At 38.6% G+C, this 18,680-nt stretch overlaps 1 protein-coding gene across 1 annotated transcript in view; it reads left to right on the forward strand.

Moving 5' to 3' along the window:
- Window positions 1–138: 138 nt before the first annotated feature.
- The window catches only part of si:dkey-246g23.2 (solute carrier family 66 member 2), a 63,433-nt gene continuing 44,891 nt past the window's right edge, over window positions 139–18,680 (forward strand). Inside the window, 6 exon segments of the mRNA XM_036585069.1 lie at window positions 139–275; window positions 552–664; window positions 3,105–3,197; window positions 4,366–4,561; window positions 4,563–4,609; window positions 5,915–6,048. Of these exon segments, the coding sequence (XP_036440962.1) occupies window positions 4,409–4,561; window positions 4,563–4,609; window positions 5,915–6,048 (334 nt within the window). The 5' untranslated portion in view covers window positions 139–275; window positions 552–664; window positions 3,105–3,197; window positions 4,366–4,408.

Consider the following 18,680-nt stretch of genomic DNA (forward strand, 5'->3'; position numbering starts at 1 on the left):
TTTCTGTTAAAAGGTGATTTTTATTAAAATAGAGAAATGTCACACCCAAGGTTCTCATGTTATCAGTGGGCGTGTCCATGTAGCTGTTTGGGGGCGTGGTCACAGAAACAGCCCCCACCCAAACAGAAACATCGGAGAGTTTTTAGCTTTCACTGCTGTTCTTCAGTACTGGAGTATTATTTACATACTTAGCATGGAGAATTAGGAAATATTTCCAAGTTGTGGAAAAAGAAGGAGAGGGGCAGACGAGTGGAGGAAACAAAAACCTTTGGGACGTACGTCTTATTATTTATAAACACATAATTAAATGCTTGCATGCATTACACGGGAGTAGCAAAGGACATACAACACATACTTTAAATACAGCGAGGTGCAGTTGTAAAACAGTTTATAGGTTGGCCTATTACGACTGACTTGGGTATTTAGTTGAGTGGTATCTGGGCTTGCTGCCTTTAATTTTGTGAAAAAAAAAAAACACTTATTCATGCAGTTTCCTGAGTTAATGTGTAAGTTAACTTAATGTCTTTTTGTCTTTTTCTGTCGCTGAATAGCCTGTTTGCTCAATCACAGCCCTTCAGCAGTGACTGACAGTAATAATGCAATATGCCCATATGAGACCACACTGACGTATCTGCAGTGCACACCAGTCTTGACGGCAATGGAGGTAAGAGCTAAACTTACTTCTGATCGTAACCTTCAGGGAAAGTATGAAAAATATATGTGCTGCTTTCATTCTGCGTCAAAAGCATTAACTAACAGTGCTTAAAAGCTGTGTGCCATAGATGCAAACTTATGGATTTACCCCTGTATCGACACACTGTAGTCTACTGTATGGAGTACAGTACACAGGGCTTGGTGAGGTGTTTAAGTCAACGTGCTGTCTATTCGATTTACTCTCGACATGCAGGCGGATTTCGGTGTTTTACAGTCCATTCTTCACTAGTGTGAAGCTGATAAAGTCTGGAAAAGAAGCGCTGTCGTGTAAACTGTAGGTTAGCTAATTCCGGAACAACTCGAAATGGTACGAGATCCAGTGTGGAGATACTGAACGAGAAGAACATCTCAGAGTGTGGAGAAGTTTTTTATCTTATGATCAACAGGCGGCTAACAGAGACAATGCTGGACCCCGTATTTCAGAGCCGGTGCTGAATATGCAGTTGTGTCGTGCATTGGAGGATTTGAGTGAGTGAGTGAGCTATTCTTAGATTGAGGTTAGTGCTGAGATTAGATTGGCCTCCTTGTGTTCTTCTCAACAAGCGCTGCATCTCATTTTCAAAACAACGCAGAGACCCGCTGGATCTTTAAAGGGGAATTCCACCGTTGTTTTAAAAAAGTCTGAATAATTCGGTCCTTGAATAAAAAAAATAAAAAAACATTGTATCTTTCAGAGTGTTTTGGTGTGAAATGGTTAATTTGTGGAGAAACTTGCAAACTTTACAGTGGTGGTGATGGGAACCGGGGTCCCAATGTCTACAACACAAATGCAGCCATTTTATTTACTCTCCCAAACCAGAAGTGAACCTACACGTGGATTTTGAGATTTCTATGTAATTTTGATAGTGATAAAATGATCATAAATCTGAAAATGATAAGTTTTCTTTGGGGACTATTTTTACTTACAACGCCCTGCATATACCCCTCCGCCATGAATGGATTAAGATACAATTTAAGCCAAAATTTCAGCACAAAACTATCATAAAGCAATGTGTCAGACATCAGGCAGCATATATCTAACCATTTCAGGTGATAACTTTATGGCTTTTAGAGGCGGACGTCTGGTTCCTGTCACCACCACTGTGAACAATTCTGACTTCGCAGGTTTCTCTAGAACAAAGCATTTCATCCAGACCACTCTGAATGACTTTGTTGACATTTCCACCATTTAATTATGTGGAATTTTTAAAAAATCTCTGGAGTTTCCCGATCTCTGGGTTGAGAACTGAAGCATGTGTTGGAAATAGTCAGCCCTGAATGGAAGGGTGCAGCTACACAGCACAAAGTTTTCTAAAATAGGCCACATGCAGCTCATCTCAGAACACCTTTTTCCTTAATGCAATTAAATGTTAATAAATGGGACAGAGTAGCATTTCATAGTAATCACCACTTTGTTAAAGTTTTGTTGACTAGAGTGCAGTTGTAGGATGTGGTGTAACCACAGATGCAACCTTGCTGGTAGGCAAAATAATTTGAAAAAGTAATGATGGCTGAACACAGAATACACCATCATAAATGTACCGTATTCCATTACAACACATAAAATAACATGACCAGAATACATTTACAATCCATATTAATAAACTGAAGAGGAAAAACTCTGCTGTAATTATTATTTAATTCACACTTTTCCTCATTGTTACTGGTTGGCAGTTCTGATAATATATTTCTTGAAAAACATAATTATTCAAATTAATACAAAAATGAACACAAACTCCTCAACATTATTTTGACTCTTATTTCCTGCTTCAGTCCACTGCTGCTCCCACTGCCCTTTCATGACCTATGCCAATGCTTTGCTATATCCCAATAATAAAATCTCACAAATTTAACTACACTGTGAGTAGCCATGTGATTTGTAGTGAATGACATGTATGCAACTTGCCATGGAACGCATGCACAAGTCCAGTACAACACCAAAGCCAAGCTTGTACTTCGTGAACATGTCCTCAACTGATGAGACTCAGATTAATGATTTATCAGTCAGGCTTTAGAAGGCATTTTCATTCCATCTTAATGTATTTGGTGGGCAAGTATTCTAAAGGTGTTTTTACTGCCATTACAAAATGTAACTTGGACTGAATACAGTTACTTAATATTTGTATTCTGAATATGTATTCCCAGTACTTCTATTCTGTCACATCCCGACCTGTAAATCTATGATACTATTGGTTATGCTTTTAGATTTTGGTTCATTTGTTAATGACTGAAGTGTATTTTAAACAAAAGACCACTTAGCTGCATACATGCAGGCATGCTCAGTGTTCACTGCATTCATCTTAGCCCATGAACAGTGTCCATGAAAATACAGTCTGTTGTGACAGTATTTGTGGTGAACTAAAATAAGACACTATAACTATTTTGTAATCTTTGTATCCTGAATGTTCTAGAGCTCATGACTGGGGACATTGTCTTGGAGAAACATCTGTTTGGCCAGACAGTGAGAGAGGAGCAGAGGACCTTATCTCTAGGAGCATTGCTTTGTAAGTGCAGTCTTGCAGTCTTATCTAGCCTACAAACGGGGCCAGTCGTTGAAGTGGCAAGTTTTGATGATAAATCCTCTGTTTTCTCAGACATCAGTGTTAGAACAGAACTATGTTCCGCAGGGCTAACGCTGGTTAATCAGCAGGTTTAGGCATGTGTGTTTTGCCTTTTGCATTTTCAGACAAGGAAAGCTGACACTTCCTTTCAGATGAGGAAAAGTTTCATAATGAATGAGGAAGTTGTGGGAGGCAGACTTTTGCAATTTGTTGATGCAACCCAATGTGAGCATATGGTCACACTTCTTTTATCTGTCAGCGTTTCAGAATATTAAAGCACAATTAAACACAGTCAAGTGCCTTATACATTGACAGCCTCAGGTTCACAGAATGTGAATGGTAGGTACCCTATGGTGTTAATCAGTCCTGTTTGAGGTCACATAGTGAATACATGTGCAGTTGTAGTTTAATGTTCTGGATACGCAATAAGGTGGAAAGCAATTTGAGTACAGTTGTAAATAGAATAACTAAGGCTGATGAAGTGTTGATTAGCCAAACTACATATTGGTTGAAAACTACAAATAATACCGGGTTTTTCACACAATGTAAAGGGCAGTGGGAGATTTTATTAAAACACTGTTGATATACACACACATGAACACAGGTGTTCAAAAGTTTAGGGTAAAGTTTTCGATAAAAAAGTGCAAAATGTATGAAATTATTCTTTTATAATCCTACTGCACTACACAGATTTTTTCAAAGCTAGTTAATGACTGAGAAAGCTGTAAAATATTGAGAATAAAGTTTAAATATAATTTATCCAGGATGGTTTAAAATGTGATCAAGAAATTACTATAAATAAATAATGGCAGTATACCCTGTAAAAAATTGGAATAAAATAACACAAATTATTAAAATGATCAGTGATTTAAAACTTAATGCTAGTGAATACTAGTGTACATATACACACAGACACACAAATACACATATGCATGTATTCTGTCCTGTCAGTTTCTGCCCTCTGCTCTATAACCATAGTCTTGCATTCTAAAAGTAGTCATAAAAGTATGACTGTGCCAATAGATCAGCCTGTCCCGTTTAGACATTGTTCTTGAAGTCTGTCCTCATTTGTGAAACCTAAGCTAAGCTGCAGTGTGATGTCTCAGCACAGTGTATGAGTGCAGCAGCAGTGGCGACAGTGTGAGGCCTAAGCCATGGAGTCTGAGCTGGAGGAGGATGTGGAGAGCTCGTGGACTGTGCTGTCCTGGCTGGCCTCTTGTGTGATGGTGTTTGGGGGGGCCGTGCCTTACATTCCTCAGTACCAGGAGATCCAGCGCACCGGCAACACAGAGGGATTCTCCACCCTGTGTCTGTCTGGTCCTGCTCATTGCCAACATACTGCGCATTTTCTTCTGGTGAGTAGAGGTGGAAGGCGTCTGGGCTCTCGGCACAGGTACAGCTCAGGAGTGAAATCATATGTAGGTCAACTGGGGCGATTACATACAAGAGGTGACTGTCACTAAGGAAAAGTGCTTTTGGTCAGTCTGCATTTTCATTTTGCATATAACATGATTTATAAGTAAATTGGTAATTGGACAACCAAATGTGCCAATGTAACATTTAATCATGTTACATGTTTTGAAGACTAACCTAAACTGGTGTTTTCTTGTGTGATATGTAGGATGAGCCTGTTTTATGTGCTCTTGTAGGTTTTTACTTTGGTGCCCTTGTAATGTTCTTTCAATGCCATCTTATGGAATGGAAACCTTGTTTTGATTTCTAAACATGCCCGGGGACAGCAGATGAAAATGATTCATTTGGCTATATCTGGCACGTTAAACAGTGATACTGATTGGTGTGTATTGTCCCTGTTTAGTAAAGTAAAAAGAATCAAACAAAAACAGGTGCACTTAAATGGAAATTCCATCAGTTTTTCAAAACTTAAAGTATAATACCGTAACTGAGATATAAACAAAGTCATTCAGAGTGGTTTGATGTGAAATGGTTCTTTGTAGGGAAGCGTACAGACAGTGATTTATTTACTGTGGTGGTGACTGGAACTGGGGTCATGATGTCTACAGCACAAATATAGCCAACCATTTTATTTACTATCCAGAACAACCAGTGAACTAATGATTTTCTGAGTTAGTGGTAAATCTGAAAATAAAGTTGACCTTAAAGCACTCTGCTTTACCTCTCCACCATAGATGAAATTAAAAAAATACATTTGAGGCCAAGACTTTCCCAGAACTATTGTAAAACAGTGTCTTAGCGCAGCTGTAACCATTTCATGCATTCATGTATAAAGATTTTAGACGCATTAAACCCTCCAGACATCTGGTGGCAGTCACTAACACTGTAAAGAACACTGACTCTGTAAGTTTCTCTGAAAAGGAGCATTTCACATCAGACCACTCTGAATGAAGTTGTTTACATTTTAATCACTTATTTATGTAGAAATTTTGAAAAGTGGGAAAAAAGTGGCATTTTCATTTAATGGTGTATTCAAATACACTTAGTCACACTGTTCTGATCTGATTTTCATTGGTGTAGTGATGACACATTACTACTATGTATCAGTAAACGGCTGCATGTTTTTTATGAATCAGTTTTGAGTACAGTGAGAGTTAGAGGTGTAGAAGAGCAGGGGAAGCACAGTTATATGTAACGTTTGACAGTAATAACGCACTATATGTACTGTTTGTGTTGTTTCTCTGCAGGATTGGGAAGCAGTTTGAGCTGACCTTGCTTCTGCAGAGTGTGGTGATGATTCTAACCATGTTAGCAATGCTGCACCTCTGCTGTGCCATCCAGAGTACCAGCCGGGTCAGCACCAAACAACACCGCATCACAGGTAATGAGGTTTGTTATATGGTATTCTCTACACACTAGCACATCATATATAATCTCCTACAGGTCATGAAACTACCCCATTATTATACTAGAATCGTAAACAAAAAGCTCCACAGCAGAGGTACGCTGAAAAAAGTGGTGCATTGAATTTACTCAATTCAAAAGTGTAAAGTGTACTCAATTCAGTCATCTCACTCAATAAAATATGACACCAGTGCAATTATTGCCGAAAGTAAGTGAACTGAAAGAGAACATTGTTCTCAAGAGAGTGTTGATGTAATATGTTTTATTCATGTGGAAATATTTTTTTCACATTTGAGTCAAATAAATTCCTTTTTTTCCCAGTATAACAAAGTATTCAATTCAATCGTCCATCCAGCAAATGAACATCTAATCACTGTTCAGTCAAGATCTATCAGACCTTCTTCCTTGTTATTTTGCACTGCTTTTGAGTGCTCTAGTTCTACCAAAAGAGGGTGCCATGGCACTGAGAATGGCATTATTGAAGGCTGGATCGGTTTCCTTCTCCCTCATCTGAGCTCAGCTCTTTTGTTCAACTCTTGCCCTTAGTCAGTGATTCTTCTATATTCATCTTTTGACTCATCTTTTTGTTTGTAAACACTCTCTATGATCACACGGCCTGTTTGAAATTACAGTAATTTTATGCAGCAAGTTATGGATTTAATAAATTTGGATCAGTATTTAATGTTAATACAGCAGCCAAAACCTTTGAGAAGTTGCAGAATTTACAGTATCCAAATGGCCCAGTTAGATTTGCAATAAAGCAAGTTATTTATTGGATTAAAAGGGAATTCCACTATATTTTTTTAACTGATTTTTTTTTCACTTTCTGCATAATTTAAATTGTTAATATGTAAGCCATTCAGAGGGTACATTGCTGTAAAAAGTACCATTCTAGAGAAACTTTCTGAATCAGGATTGTTTACAGTGGTGGTGAAAGGAATCAGACGTCCAAAGTGTTTAATGTCTCTAATAGCTACCCTCACAGGAAGCTATTACATGAAATTGTTATGAATACACTCTCTGATTCCTGATAGTTTTGAAATATGTTTTTGGCCTAAAACATATTTTTAATCCTTTTAGCAGAGCAAAGAGGTGTTCTAAGGCAAGTTTGTCCAAAGGCAATTTTTTCCCACTTAATTTGGCTATATTTGCATCATAGATAAGCATTCTGCCCAATGACTGCTGGGATAGGCTCCAGCTCCCACCCCCCTGTGACCCAGAAGGATAAGCGTTTTTTTTGTGTGTGTGTGTGTGTGTGTGTGTGTGTGTGTGCATCATAGATAGAACTAAATTATGTGGAAATTAAGTTAAATCAGTGTAATTCCTCTTTAAACTTGGCGTCAGGTTTGGCAATGTAATCTTCAGTTTTTTGTTCAGAGGCCATCTTGTCATGTTGCTCAGGAAAACACACCTGCAGCCTTTTACTTTTTAAATCTGTTATTATTGTCCTGATTTGTTGGGGGTAGCACCAATACAGAACTGAAGAGCACTATGAATAATTCAGCAGACTTTGATGCTTGCATAATATTTCCTTCACTAACAGAATATTTGTTTATAGTCTACTCCCACAAGGCCCCAGAATTAGTAAGGCTGTCCAGCCTGGTTTCAGTCAAGCTCTATTCAAGTTAATGTCCTGTCTGGGGTCATATGCATTTGATACCACAGTGGGAGCTGGTGTGCAAAGCTGTGCAGAAGGCCATTCGTTTGTGATCGAGTTCAGCTGACTCAGCTGTCACCTCTGGGACATTACAGCAGCCTGAGAAAGAGCGTGACTGGTTGCCCGCGGCCAGTCAGGTCTTGTGCTCTGTGTTTAGAGTGTGAATGTTTTGCAACTGCTGAGACTTGTTCGGGAAAGGGCAGCCAAGTTCATACGGGGTCAGTTTAGTATAGTGATGATTTATAGTGAATTCAGGCCCCAGCTGATTGGCTTTTCTCTGTGTGCAGCAGGAGGCTCAATCTAAGTCAGCTTTTTATGAGTCCACTGCCTGGGAGGGAGATGGGATGATGAAATTGTGTAATATAGGAATAATTAGAGAGTGGAGTGTGGAATCAGGCAGCAGCCTAATTTACCTGTCGTGCTGATTGATTGGACTGCAGAAGTCAAAGTTCTCATCTCAGTGTTTGTATGATTTTTCTCAGTTTGCTACATCATGCCGGTGGCACTGTGTGCGTGTCTGTCTGCACTGTTGATTTGAATAGCATCTGTGTGTGTGTGTGTGGTTGTTTGTGGCCCTGCCTGCCTGTGCTGTGTGTGTGTGGGGTGGGGGGTTTCAGGACCAATTGGTTCACTGTGTATACATTTGGGATTGATATTGTGTGTACTTGTGTGCTTGTGGGGCTGTGGTCAGCTTGTACACTGCGTACAGTTCTGTGCGAAAGTAAGTAACCACCCCTCATTTCTTTCGTTTCCAGCCACAACGATCATTAAGTACAATTTTTTAGAAGATATTCTGACCAGGTTAGGTATAAGATAATTCACATGCAGAAGGAAGGGTAAAGTCAAAGAACAATAAGTGAAAAACAGAAATTGTTTAAAACTGGAATTCAAAAAAATATTAAAAGATATAGAGAAAAGGGGACTTCTACCAACTGTGGGCCTGATAGACCACCAACACTGGCCCCATCAATAAACAGTACTTAAAGCTTTCACTTTTGAGAGATAAGAGAAAATCAAGCTCCGCCTTTACTTCAGATCTAAAAAAATACAAAGGTGTTTGTTTATTATTCCACTGTGAGAAGAAAACTCAAAGCTGAAGAGTCTGAAAGGATATTCTGTTGTCAAGAAGCCGTTACTGAGAGAACTTTTGTCCCAAGATGTGTAAAATATCCCTGCAGATTTCTTTGAAAAACTCATGAAAAGAGCGGAAGCTCTAAAAAGGTAAAGTGTAGGCACACTAAATGCTGAAATGCTAAAAGCTGAAAATGTGATACTATATTTAGTTGTTAAGACTTGTATATAATTTTCTGTTAAACATGTTTCTGCTTTTATCCTTACTCTGATTTTGATGTAGTACTACATAATCTTGCAAAACTGAGGGCGCTCAGACAGCTGTAGGTGCACATTAGAGCATGTATGACTTGTATATTAGAAATGCAGGGGTATGGGGAAAAACTGTACAAATACAGTAATCAACTGTTTTCTAATTGTTACAGTATATTGTGTGTGTGTGTGTTTTTGTGTGTGTGTGTGGATCTAGATCAGCTTGTACATGTGTTTGTTTGGAACTGTTTGTGTGTGTCATTGTGTGGGGCAGTATTGTTTTTATGTGTGTCGCATTTGGGACTGATGAACTGCGTGTGTATCTGTGTGTGTGCTTGTGCTCTGAGTGTATCAGTAAAGTCCTGAGTTGATTGTATCTTGTGTGTTTCATTTCCTGGCTCTGCTGCTTTGAGGAAGTAGTTGGAGTTGCTGGCTTCCAGTCTGTCCCTGTCTACAGCCTAAATGCCTGGACTGCAGCCTGCAGGGCCTCCAGCTCCACAGCCTCTATTTCAGCGCTAGCTCCTGTGTATATATGAACTCAGCTGCCAGGAACATACCATAGATCCAAACGAGCCCCCCTCCTCACTCGCCTGAGATGTTCATTGGCTATGAATGTACTGGGACTGCAAACTCCCTTTCCCAGCGGCCATGCTACGTTTCATATCCAGAGCAGCCGTGAAGGGCAAGGGGTTACCCAGGACAGGCCAGCATTTTGTGTCGCTCTGTAGGAGTGCCTCTGTGGTAGTCAGGGTGTCTGGTTACTGTGGGGGGGGACAGTTGGGAGGGGTGGGTTGGGTCCAGAATAGCCCGGAACGCCCCCCTCTATAGAGTACAGGCAATCTGAGAGCTTTCTATTCATGCACTATATCCCACCAGCAGTATACTGCAAATAGACCCGGGGGGGGAGGTTCCACAAAGCAGGATTTCTCAGTTAACCCTTAGAAGTGAGAATGGCAGTGGTGACAATTGCATGTTGCACGTTACTATTTATATTTATTTACAATACTTATTATAGACCACGTTGCTAACTGAACCAAGCAGAGACATTTTGTCAAAAGTGCAGATTCTTTAATAGCACATATGTAGCCTAGTAGTAGTTATAAGAGATATTTGATTATTGTCTAAAATTGACGAATTATTGTGAATACAATCTTATTTGGGAGAAAGAACGAACATCCTCTACATTTAGTTCAATTTTCTTGTCTTTTTTTTAAGTTGAATATATTTAGATGTTGAACGGATTTGAACCTGTTCATACAGAATGTAAAAATAATTGATTAATTAATTGATTATCTAACTAAAAGTAAATATGTAATTTTAAGGGCACAGCAAACGACAGTAGTAACTCTGGACTTGTGAGGGTTAAGCAGATTGATTAATCAATTAAGCCAAAAGCAAGGACTGTCCAATAGGAGGAGAGCTATGGGCTAGTGTTGTAAAGGGCACTAGAGGCAAGTCAGGACCTGGACACTTTGAGTCCAACTCGAGACCAAGATTAAAAGTGGGGAGACCGAGACAAGGCCAAGACCAGGTTAAAATTTTTTTTCCCCACAATATAAAAATAAAAGAAGAAACGGGGGGAAAAACATAAAATTCTTTTGTAGTTCATTGTACAATCATTGCCATTCATTATACAATAGTACTAATAAATAATATTATATAAATATTAAATATTATAAATCCTATAATCTTTCCAAGTATGAAATTTAAGTCCATATATGCACTTATTTAAGCGCATCTTAATCGATGCTTAGCAAGTCTTTTGTCGCTACTACTACTGTTGATGATGCTGATTTTACATTATTATCACTGTAGTGGTATAAATACACCGAGCATCTAATAAACATTTTAGCTTTCACTTGAATTAAATAAACTTATATTTAACAGTAGAATTGCATGGGACACATATAGCATTTGTGTTTCTGCTGAACTCAAGTGAGGCTTTTGCAAGTGAAGTGCTGAGCAGTTCATTCTGTATTCTCAGTGGATTTGTTTGGTAATTCTGTTCATTTCTTAATTCTGACACACTGTATCTGCTGCAGTGTCATGAATGAATCAGGCTCATGGCAGACCCAGAGGAGGGTGCTGTGAGACACCTGATGTACATGTTTTATTCTGTTTGAAGATTTTGTTGATATTAAATAATAATAGTAAAAAGTTCAGTTTCTAATTACCTCTGACAGAGACATGGTACTCGACTGCTCTCAAGAACAAGAGTCTGGAGTCTAGCTTACCAAGAAAAGACCCAGTCCAAATGATGTCGAGACCGAGACCACTGTTTTTATGGTTTTAAGACTTGTCTTAGAGTCCAGTACTACAAACATTACTGTAGGCCATTCTTATTGGAATGTCTTCATATTTGGCTTAAAAGAACCTACATTTCCTACATGTCCTACATTTTCCTGGAGTCCACATACAACATTTGTGTGCTTTTATGTGCCAAAAATAGTTGTAATTCATTGTTTGACTTGACCATTTTTCAACTTCTCTTCATCCCTTAGAGTTTGACAGCATATTCTTGTTACCCTGCCTTGAAGACTGATCTTTGTAAATGAGCCCAGTTCTGATTGGCTGTCCTGTATCGTGCTTCGTTCAAAAAACAGTTCGGAACTGGAACACTCCTTATACTCTTCACTGTGAATGGGTGGAGCTAAACATCTGTAGGTTGAATGGATATATGTAAATGAATATAACTAAATGTGTTAAGTTTCAGAGCAACAGTGAATTAAAAGGAGTTTGTTTGTCATCTTAGTTTCTTTATGTGGACTATGTGGACTGTGAAGTGAAAGATTTCATTCCACTGTTTTAAAACAGTGTTTAGTTTTTCCAAAATATGTTCCCTTTAAGGTGTCCAGGTGAGTGAGAAATACCTCCCGCTCCTGACGGTACTGTAAACACACTCATTCACACACACAAACACATCAACAAGAATATCAGACAAGAGGTGCTGCTCTTTGTTATGATTGTTAGGGCATCTTATGAGGAGTTATCTTATGATGATGAATGCATAGGAACAGTTTATAGTTAAGCAACAGGAAACAGAGTGAGTAAACATGAACATGTCTTGTTTGTGTTCAGCAGCTGTGTTATGTCACCTAATAAATGTCAGTGCCCTGTTCAGAAACTTCAGAATCTGCAGTGCTGAAGGACACTCCACAGGAAAGAGTGCCCTCTACTGGTCACAAATGGTAGTTCCGTTTTGAGTGTTAACAGCGTGGTTTGTCTCAGCTATCAAGCACAGCAGAATCAGTGAAGTAAGAGGAGATGCTATGAACATGCTCAGCAGGGGCACTGTGATGTCCCAGCAGTGAGAGGAACTGCAGTGTTATCTGTGTCTCACAGTGCTGCAGCATGACCGATCAGGTGTGACCATTCGGAGACAAGTCAGGAGCCCTTTAGTTCCGTCCGTTACCATACCTCTGTGTGTGTGTGTGTCTGCGTGCGTGTGTGTTTATAATCAAGTTAGATAATATTTCAATTAGCACGTTCAGCCAAGTGACACCATCTCTGTAGTAAACAAAAGCTGGCTGGCTGCTTGAGAAATTGCAAACTTATACCAAATATATGAAAGAATCCTCCTATAGCCTGGTGATTTTTCATGGCTTGTGCACACACAGACTATAATTTCAGTGCCATTCTTTCCTGAAGGTGCAGGTGAGATGAGCAGACTCAAAGAAACCAATCTCCTCCCTTTCCATTCTCCACAAACCTATCTCATGCATTTCCCAACTGATTCTCTACCCTATGTGCACACACTACAAGCCAAAAGTTTGGAAACAATACTAACCATGAACATGAACATTTTTTAATGCAATAACAGTTTGACTAAATGTCTGTTCCAATAGAGTACAATCAAATGATTGTTCATTCATTTTGTTCTGCGTTATTATCCTGCAGAGTTTTATTGCAGCACTAATCAGATCCACCCACTCTCACATTCAGAAGGCTTGATTATCCTTTAAATTCTAAGGACCTGTCAGCAGATGCATTCCTCAGTCTAATTACTATACAACTGCTATATCAGTTTCATTGTATCTAGTAAACGATTCAAAGTAGTCACTCAATAGTTTACAGTACTTACTAAATAATTCACAGTACTGATTTTAACCCTTAACTGAATAGTAACTGAGAGTTTAAAAGGCTAACTCATGAATATCAAACTTCCTTTAGGGTCACAGCTCTGCACAGTATAGCGCTCTGCCTCAGTAAACACTTGTGATTCAACTTAGTTAATTAGCAAGTCTTTTATCAGTGTTAGAAAAGGGAAAGCGCTAATCTCTGCAGAGCTGTGACCTGGAAGAAACCCAGTTTGACACCCCTCAGTCAAACTCAGTCAAAAGTTTGGAAAAGTCACTTGCCATTTTAATCATTTCTGTTATTTACATACAGTAAAAAATATTACACCTGTTCACCAGTCTTTAATGTTTATTAAATATTTTAAGAATCGTGTGAAGAAGAAAGTATTAAATGGTAAAAATGGTATAAAAAAATTATAAATGAATTTTCAATGTCATACAGCTTACTCGTTTTATATAATTGTCTTATGCATATTAGAATCATTTTATCCATTTATTTGCAGCAAAACAGTGATTCTAAACTGTTGAATGGTACTGTATATTAAATTATGCGTTATTTATAAAATTAATTATATGAATGATTTAAAACCGAGTAATATAAGTTACTGTTATCAGCAAAGAGTGTGAGGACATTCCCAAATAACGTTTGAGTAAATCACTGCAAATAAGTGAAATGTTTTGGAAAACGTGGCTAAAGTAGATGTGATTTTTTTTTTTGTGTGTGTGTTAGTGTCAAATGAAACTTAATTGTCAAATATTCACTACTACTTGTGCATGATGAAAAACATGATTAAATATAGCTAGCACTTTGTATTGAGTGAGTGGGGAGATTTTGTGTTGATTTTTTGTTAGTATGCACCAGTGGTGAATCATAATTATTAGAGTAAGTAAAATTTAGGAAAAAACACCTCTATAATAATTGCAGCCTTTGGCATAGTTAGTGCTCCTGAGCGATTCAAGCAGTTTGTGAGTGCTAAACTAACAGTGATTCACATGAATGTCTTTTTGCCTATTCTAGATTAAATATAGGCATTTGAAGTTTGTAAAAGACACTCCGTGTTTTATTTGAAGCTTGTAACAGACGATATTAGCATGTATTTTATCTTGTAGCAGTTTTACTGTAACACTTTGAGTAAATGGCCCTGACATCTGCCATTATTTTGCTTTTTTTCTGACTGAAACTTATTGGTCAGCTTCAGTTCAGTTCCTGAAGGCCTAACCAGTGGGAGAGTTTGCCTGGCTGTATCTAAAAAATTCTGATTGGATCATTTTTCATTGAGTGTTTCAAGAATTTTCCCCTTTTGTTTCCAGCCAAAACTTCAACAATGAAATAAGAGCATTACTATAATACTTGCAGAGTTTGACCTTGGTGATTCTGTTAATAAAAACAAACTAAAAAATAGTCATAAATTTGTATTTTTTATTTTGCAGAAATCATTATGGCTTTTCTGAAGGCCTAGAAGCCTCTGAACATTCTCCACTGGTGTGCACGCACTTTTTGGGGTATTTTTGGGTGCTGAGTGAGTCATGTGGATCGTGCATTAGTGCAGTGGACACTGAAAAGCTCATTGCTGAGTTGCTCTCTGTCTTGGTCTGTGTCTGCTGGTTTTTTGTGGGCAGCTTTTATTAATTCATGGATTGATGTTTGACCCAAGTGCTGGGTCCAGTCTCAGTGGTGTCTCTGACGTCTCACTCTCAATCTGCAGTGTAGTGTGAGATCAGCAGTGCTAACTCTGCCTCAGGCATATGGCCCATGTAGAGGTCTGGCAGGTCAGTCAGTGTTCTATTACAGGTGTGAGGCCAATGAAGGGCCAAGTACACAGACCTTTGGAGAGCTGTGTGTGCTCTGTCTATCTCTCACCAGGATCATGATCCCATAATCCTTTGCTTCTTTCACTCACTCTTCTTTTTCCAATTTAATAAAAAGAGTTCACATTTTGCCTTTGGATTATAAAGTACACTCATGGTTTTCTAAAGTATTTGAGCTTGTTTGTGATGGAAATTTTAATGTTATGTTCCCTTAAGAGAAACTGCAGTTGGTATTGGATACTTGTGCACTTATTTTATTTTTTAGGGTTCCTTAAAAACACAATTAATATAATTTGTTTTCCTGTTACATTATGCGGGTTACAGACTTTACTTGAAGGCCCACAGCGCAGAGACAGTGGCATCTTATTGATGCTCTCCTTCTGTTTTAAACCAGCAACGTTTTTAGACCCATATTATCGAAAATCAACTTTCATTTGTTTATTTTAATACAAAATGTGTTGTATGTATATAACATTGTTAAAATCTCAAAATGTATCATTCACACCCCAGACATTACAGTCCTTCTATGGAAACTATAATCCAAAAAGAACCTGCATTGAGATCAGTTTTTTTCATAGTCACAAAAACTGATATGTTCACAAATAATTACATAGCCAGTTTACATACATCAGTCTTAAAGGCATAGTAACAAAAACAGCCTGATTCATTCTAATGGTTAAAGAGTGGTTGAAAATGGCTATGTAAAAATAAATTATGACCGTTTTGGGTACATAAAACCACATAAACATCAAAAGTGAACCTCAAGGGAAAAAAATTAAAAAGACAAGAAAAATGTATGTTATGTCCATGGGTGCCTGAATGACTGTGCTGCTACAGCTTTCCAGTGTTATTTTGATATTTCTTTTATCACACTGAAATTTTGCAAACTCATTGTGTTGATTTTTATCCTGTTGTACTAAAAATTAAAGACCTCAGTCTGCTTAAATTTGTTTAATTTTTTGACACACTCTAAACTTTTTTACATTTTGCAATTTCTTGTTTTTATTTAAAACCAAAATTCACCATTTTAGACCAAAGCTCTGTTTTATCAGCAGGAAAGAAAAAAAAAAAGAAATTGATTCACTCTGAGCAAAACCAATACTGATCATTTCAGTTCTGTCATTCCAACCCCAAACAACATTCCTAAATAGGTTAAAGCAAAATGGAAAAAAAACACAAGCTTATTTACACAAGCTTTGTGTAGGCCTAATATAATTAAATAGTAAGTTTTAAAGGCTATTAGACTATCACTCCTATTTGAGCTTGTTGGACATCCCATTCCAAAACCATGGGTGTTTATATGGAGTTGCCCCCCCTTTTCAGCTTTAACAGTCTCCACTTCTCCACTTTTCTGGGAAGGCTTTCCACAAGATTCTAGTGTGTGTTTCTGGGAATTTGTGACCATTCAGTCAAAAGAGCATTTGTGAGGTTGGATGCTGATGTTGAATGAGGAGTCCTTGCTTGCAATCGACATTCCAGTTCATCCCGAAGGTGTTCAGTGGGGTTGAGGTCAGGGCTCTGTGCAGACCACTGGAGCTCCTTCACACCAAACTTGTCAAACCATGTTGTTATAGACATCACTTTGTGCACAGGGGCACAGTCATGCTGGAACAGGAAAGGGTCTTCCCCAAACTGTTCCCACAAAGTTGGAAGCATATAATTGTCTAAAACGTCTTTGTATGCTGTAGCCTTGGCAGCCCCTCTCTGTGACTTTGCATGTGTCTCATGTTACTGCCAGTGGAGGCAAGACATCATGATAAGTTGATGGAACGAAAAATGACTTGTTAAGTGGTCACAGAGTTCAGATGAATGTTTCTCTTCTGGAACTGTTAAGGACGCTTTTGTTCCTGGCAGAATACCCTCTCAACTGAAACTTGCTGCAATCTGTTTCACTTTCTGCCTTGTCAGTGTGCTATAAAAATCATTACAGTTTTGATGTTTCCATATATTACATGTCATGCCATTTTTTGCTTAGTGGACCTTGAAATGTCTACAGTATCTGTTTTTAGTCCTAAAATATTTCAGCTATACTGTAGCCAGTTTCCTACACATGGATTAGACCTAGTCTTTGGCTAGATTGCAGTGGCAATGGTGAATATAGGGCTGATTTTCTCACAAGCATTGTGATTGCAGTTTCCATAAATGAAAGTCTTGTTTTTTTGACCATGAAGGCCATAACATCCACTTTTTCTGTCTTAAGGTTTGAATGCTGAATGTAGTGTCTCAGTTAGTTGGTTGTGTTGTCATGTACACAGCACATGTGTGTTTGGTTGCTTCTGATTGGTCTAAATCAGGGGTGTCCAATCTTATCCACGGAGGGCCGATGTGGCTGCAGGTTTTCACACCAACAAAACAGGAGGTCACCTGATGAAATGTTTGAGGACTAAGACCAACCTATTAAACAAGTAGAATCAGGTGTGCTTCAGCTTGTTTGAAGTGAAAACCTGCAGCCACACCGGTCCTTTGTGGATTAGATTGGACATCCCTGGTCTAAATGATCTACTAGCAGTTCACATGTTCTGTGTTACATGGTTAAACTTCCCCAATTAAAGATTAAGACAATGCTGTTGATGTAGTCTATAAAAAATTGTGATTTTTAAAAAACGCACCCTGCCAAATTGTGATATGAAATGATTAATCTATCAGCCCTTTGTGAGCAACCATTGGAAATTTTTGCAGTCTAGGCTTAGGCTTAGTCTGGATCTGGGAAACTGGCCCTATATGTCCCAAAAGTTTGTAGACATCTGCTCATCCAGCATTGATTCCGAAATCAAGGGTATTTCTGAGGATACCCTTGAAGAGGGTGTTTACTCTTTCCTGCAGTAACAGACTCTACTCTTCTGGGAGGATTTTACTCTAATTCTTGGAACATTGCTGTGAGGATTTGATTGCATTCAGCCACAAGAACATTAGTGAAGTCAGCTAGTGATGTTGGATGATCAGTTCTGGATCAAAAACTCCACTCCAACTTACCCCGAAGGTATTGGATGGAGCTCTATCACTCCAGAGAACACAGTTCCACTGCTCCACAACCCAGTGCTGAGGGGTTCCATACCCCTCTAACCAACGCTGAGTATGGTGACTGTAGGCTCATGCGCAGCTGCTTAAGAGTATCTCATTCTATTGGCAGTGTATTTCTGAGGCTTTTGATTTAAGCTGTGTGATTGTATCTCTATGTCAGCAATGAGTGCACCTTAAAGTAGCTGAATTCACTAATGAGAAGGGGTGTCTCCAAACTTTTAGACATAGAAGCTTTCATTCTTCTACCTACTTCTTAAATGTGTCATCAGACCACAGACCCCAACACAAACACACAAAACAAGAACATTAGTCTTAAAAAGGAAAGCTCAGAAGTCAACAAACAAAGGAATAAATCACTTTCAAGCTGCCTAATTGGTAAAAGCAATTTTCTTGAACTGTGGTAACAGCTCCCAGAGCCCGAGAACATCGTGTAGCAGTGAGAAAATCTATCACTCCACTTAAAGTACATATACCACAGCAAGTTGGCTTGAGAAAAAGCATTACTTTAACCTTCAATCCTGCTCTGTTCTGTTCTTCTCTCTCTCTCTCTCTCTCTCTCTCTCTCTCCTCTCTCTCTCTCTCTCTCCCTCTTTCTCTTTCTCTCTCTCTCTGTCTCTCTCTCTCTCTCTCTGTCTCCCTCTCCTACTCACTCTGACAGATTGTTGATGTGACAGCTCTGTGACGGCGCACAGATGGATAATTGATGAGAGTGCTGTTTAGCAA

This window comes from Colossoma macropomum, unplaced genomic scaffold (genome assembly GCF_904425465.1).
Source record: "Colossoma macropomum unplaced genomic scaffold, Colossoma_macropomum, whole genome shotgun sequence".
NCBI classification, from domain to species: domain Eukaryota; kingdom Metazoa; phylum Chordata; class Actinopteri; order Characiformes; family Serrasalmidae; genus Colossoma; species Colossoma macropomum.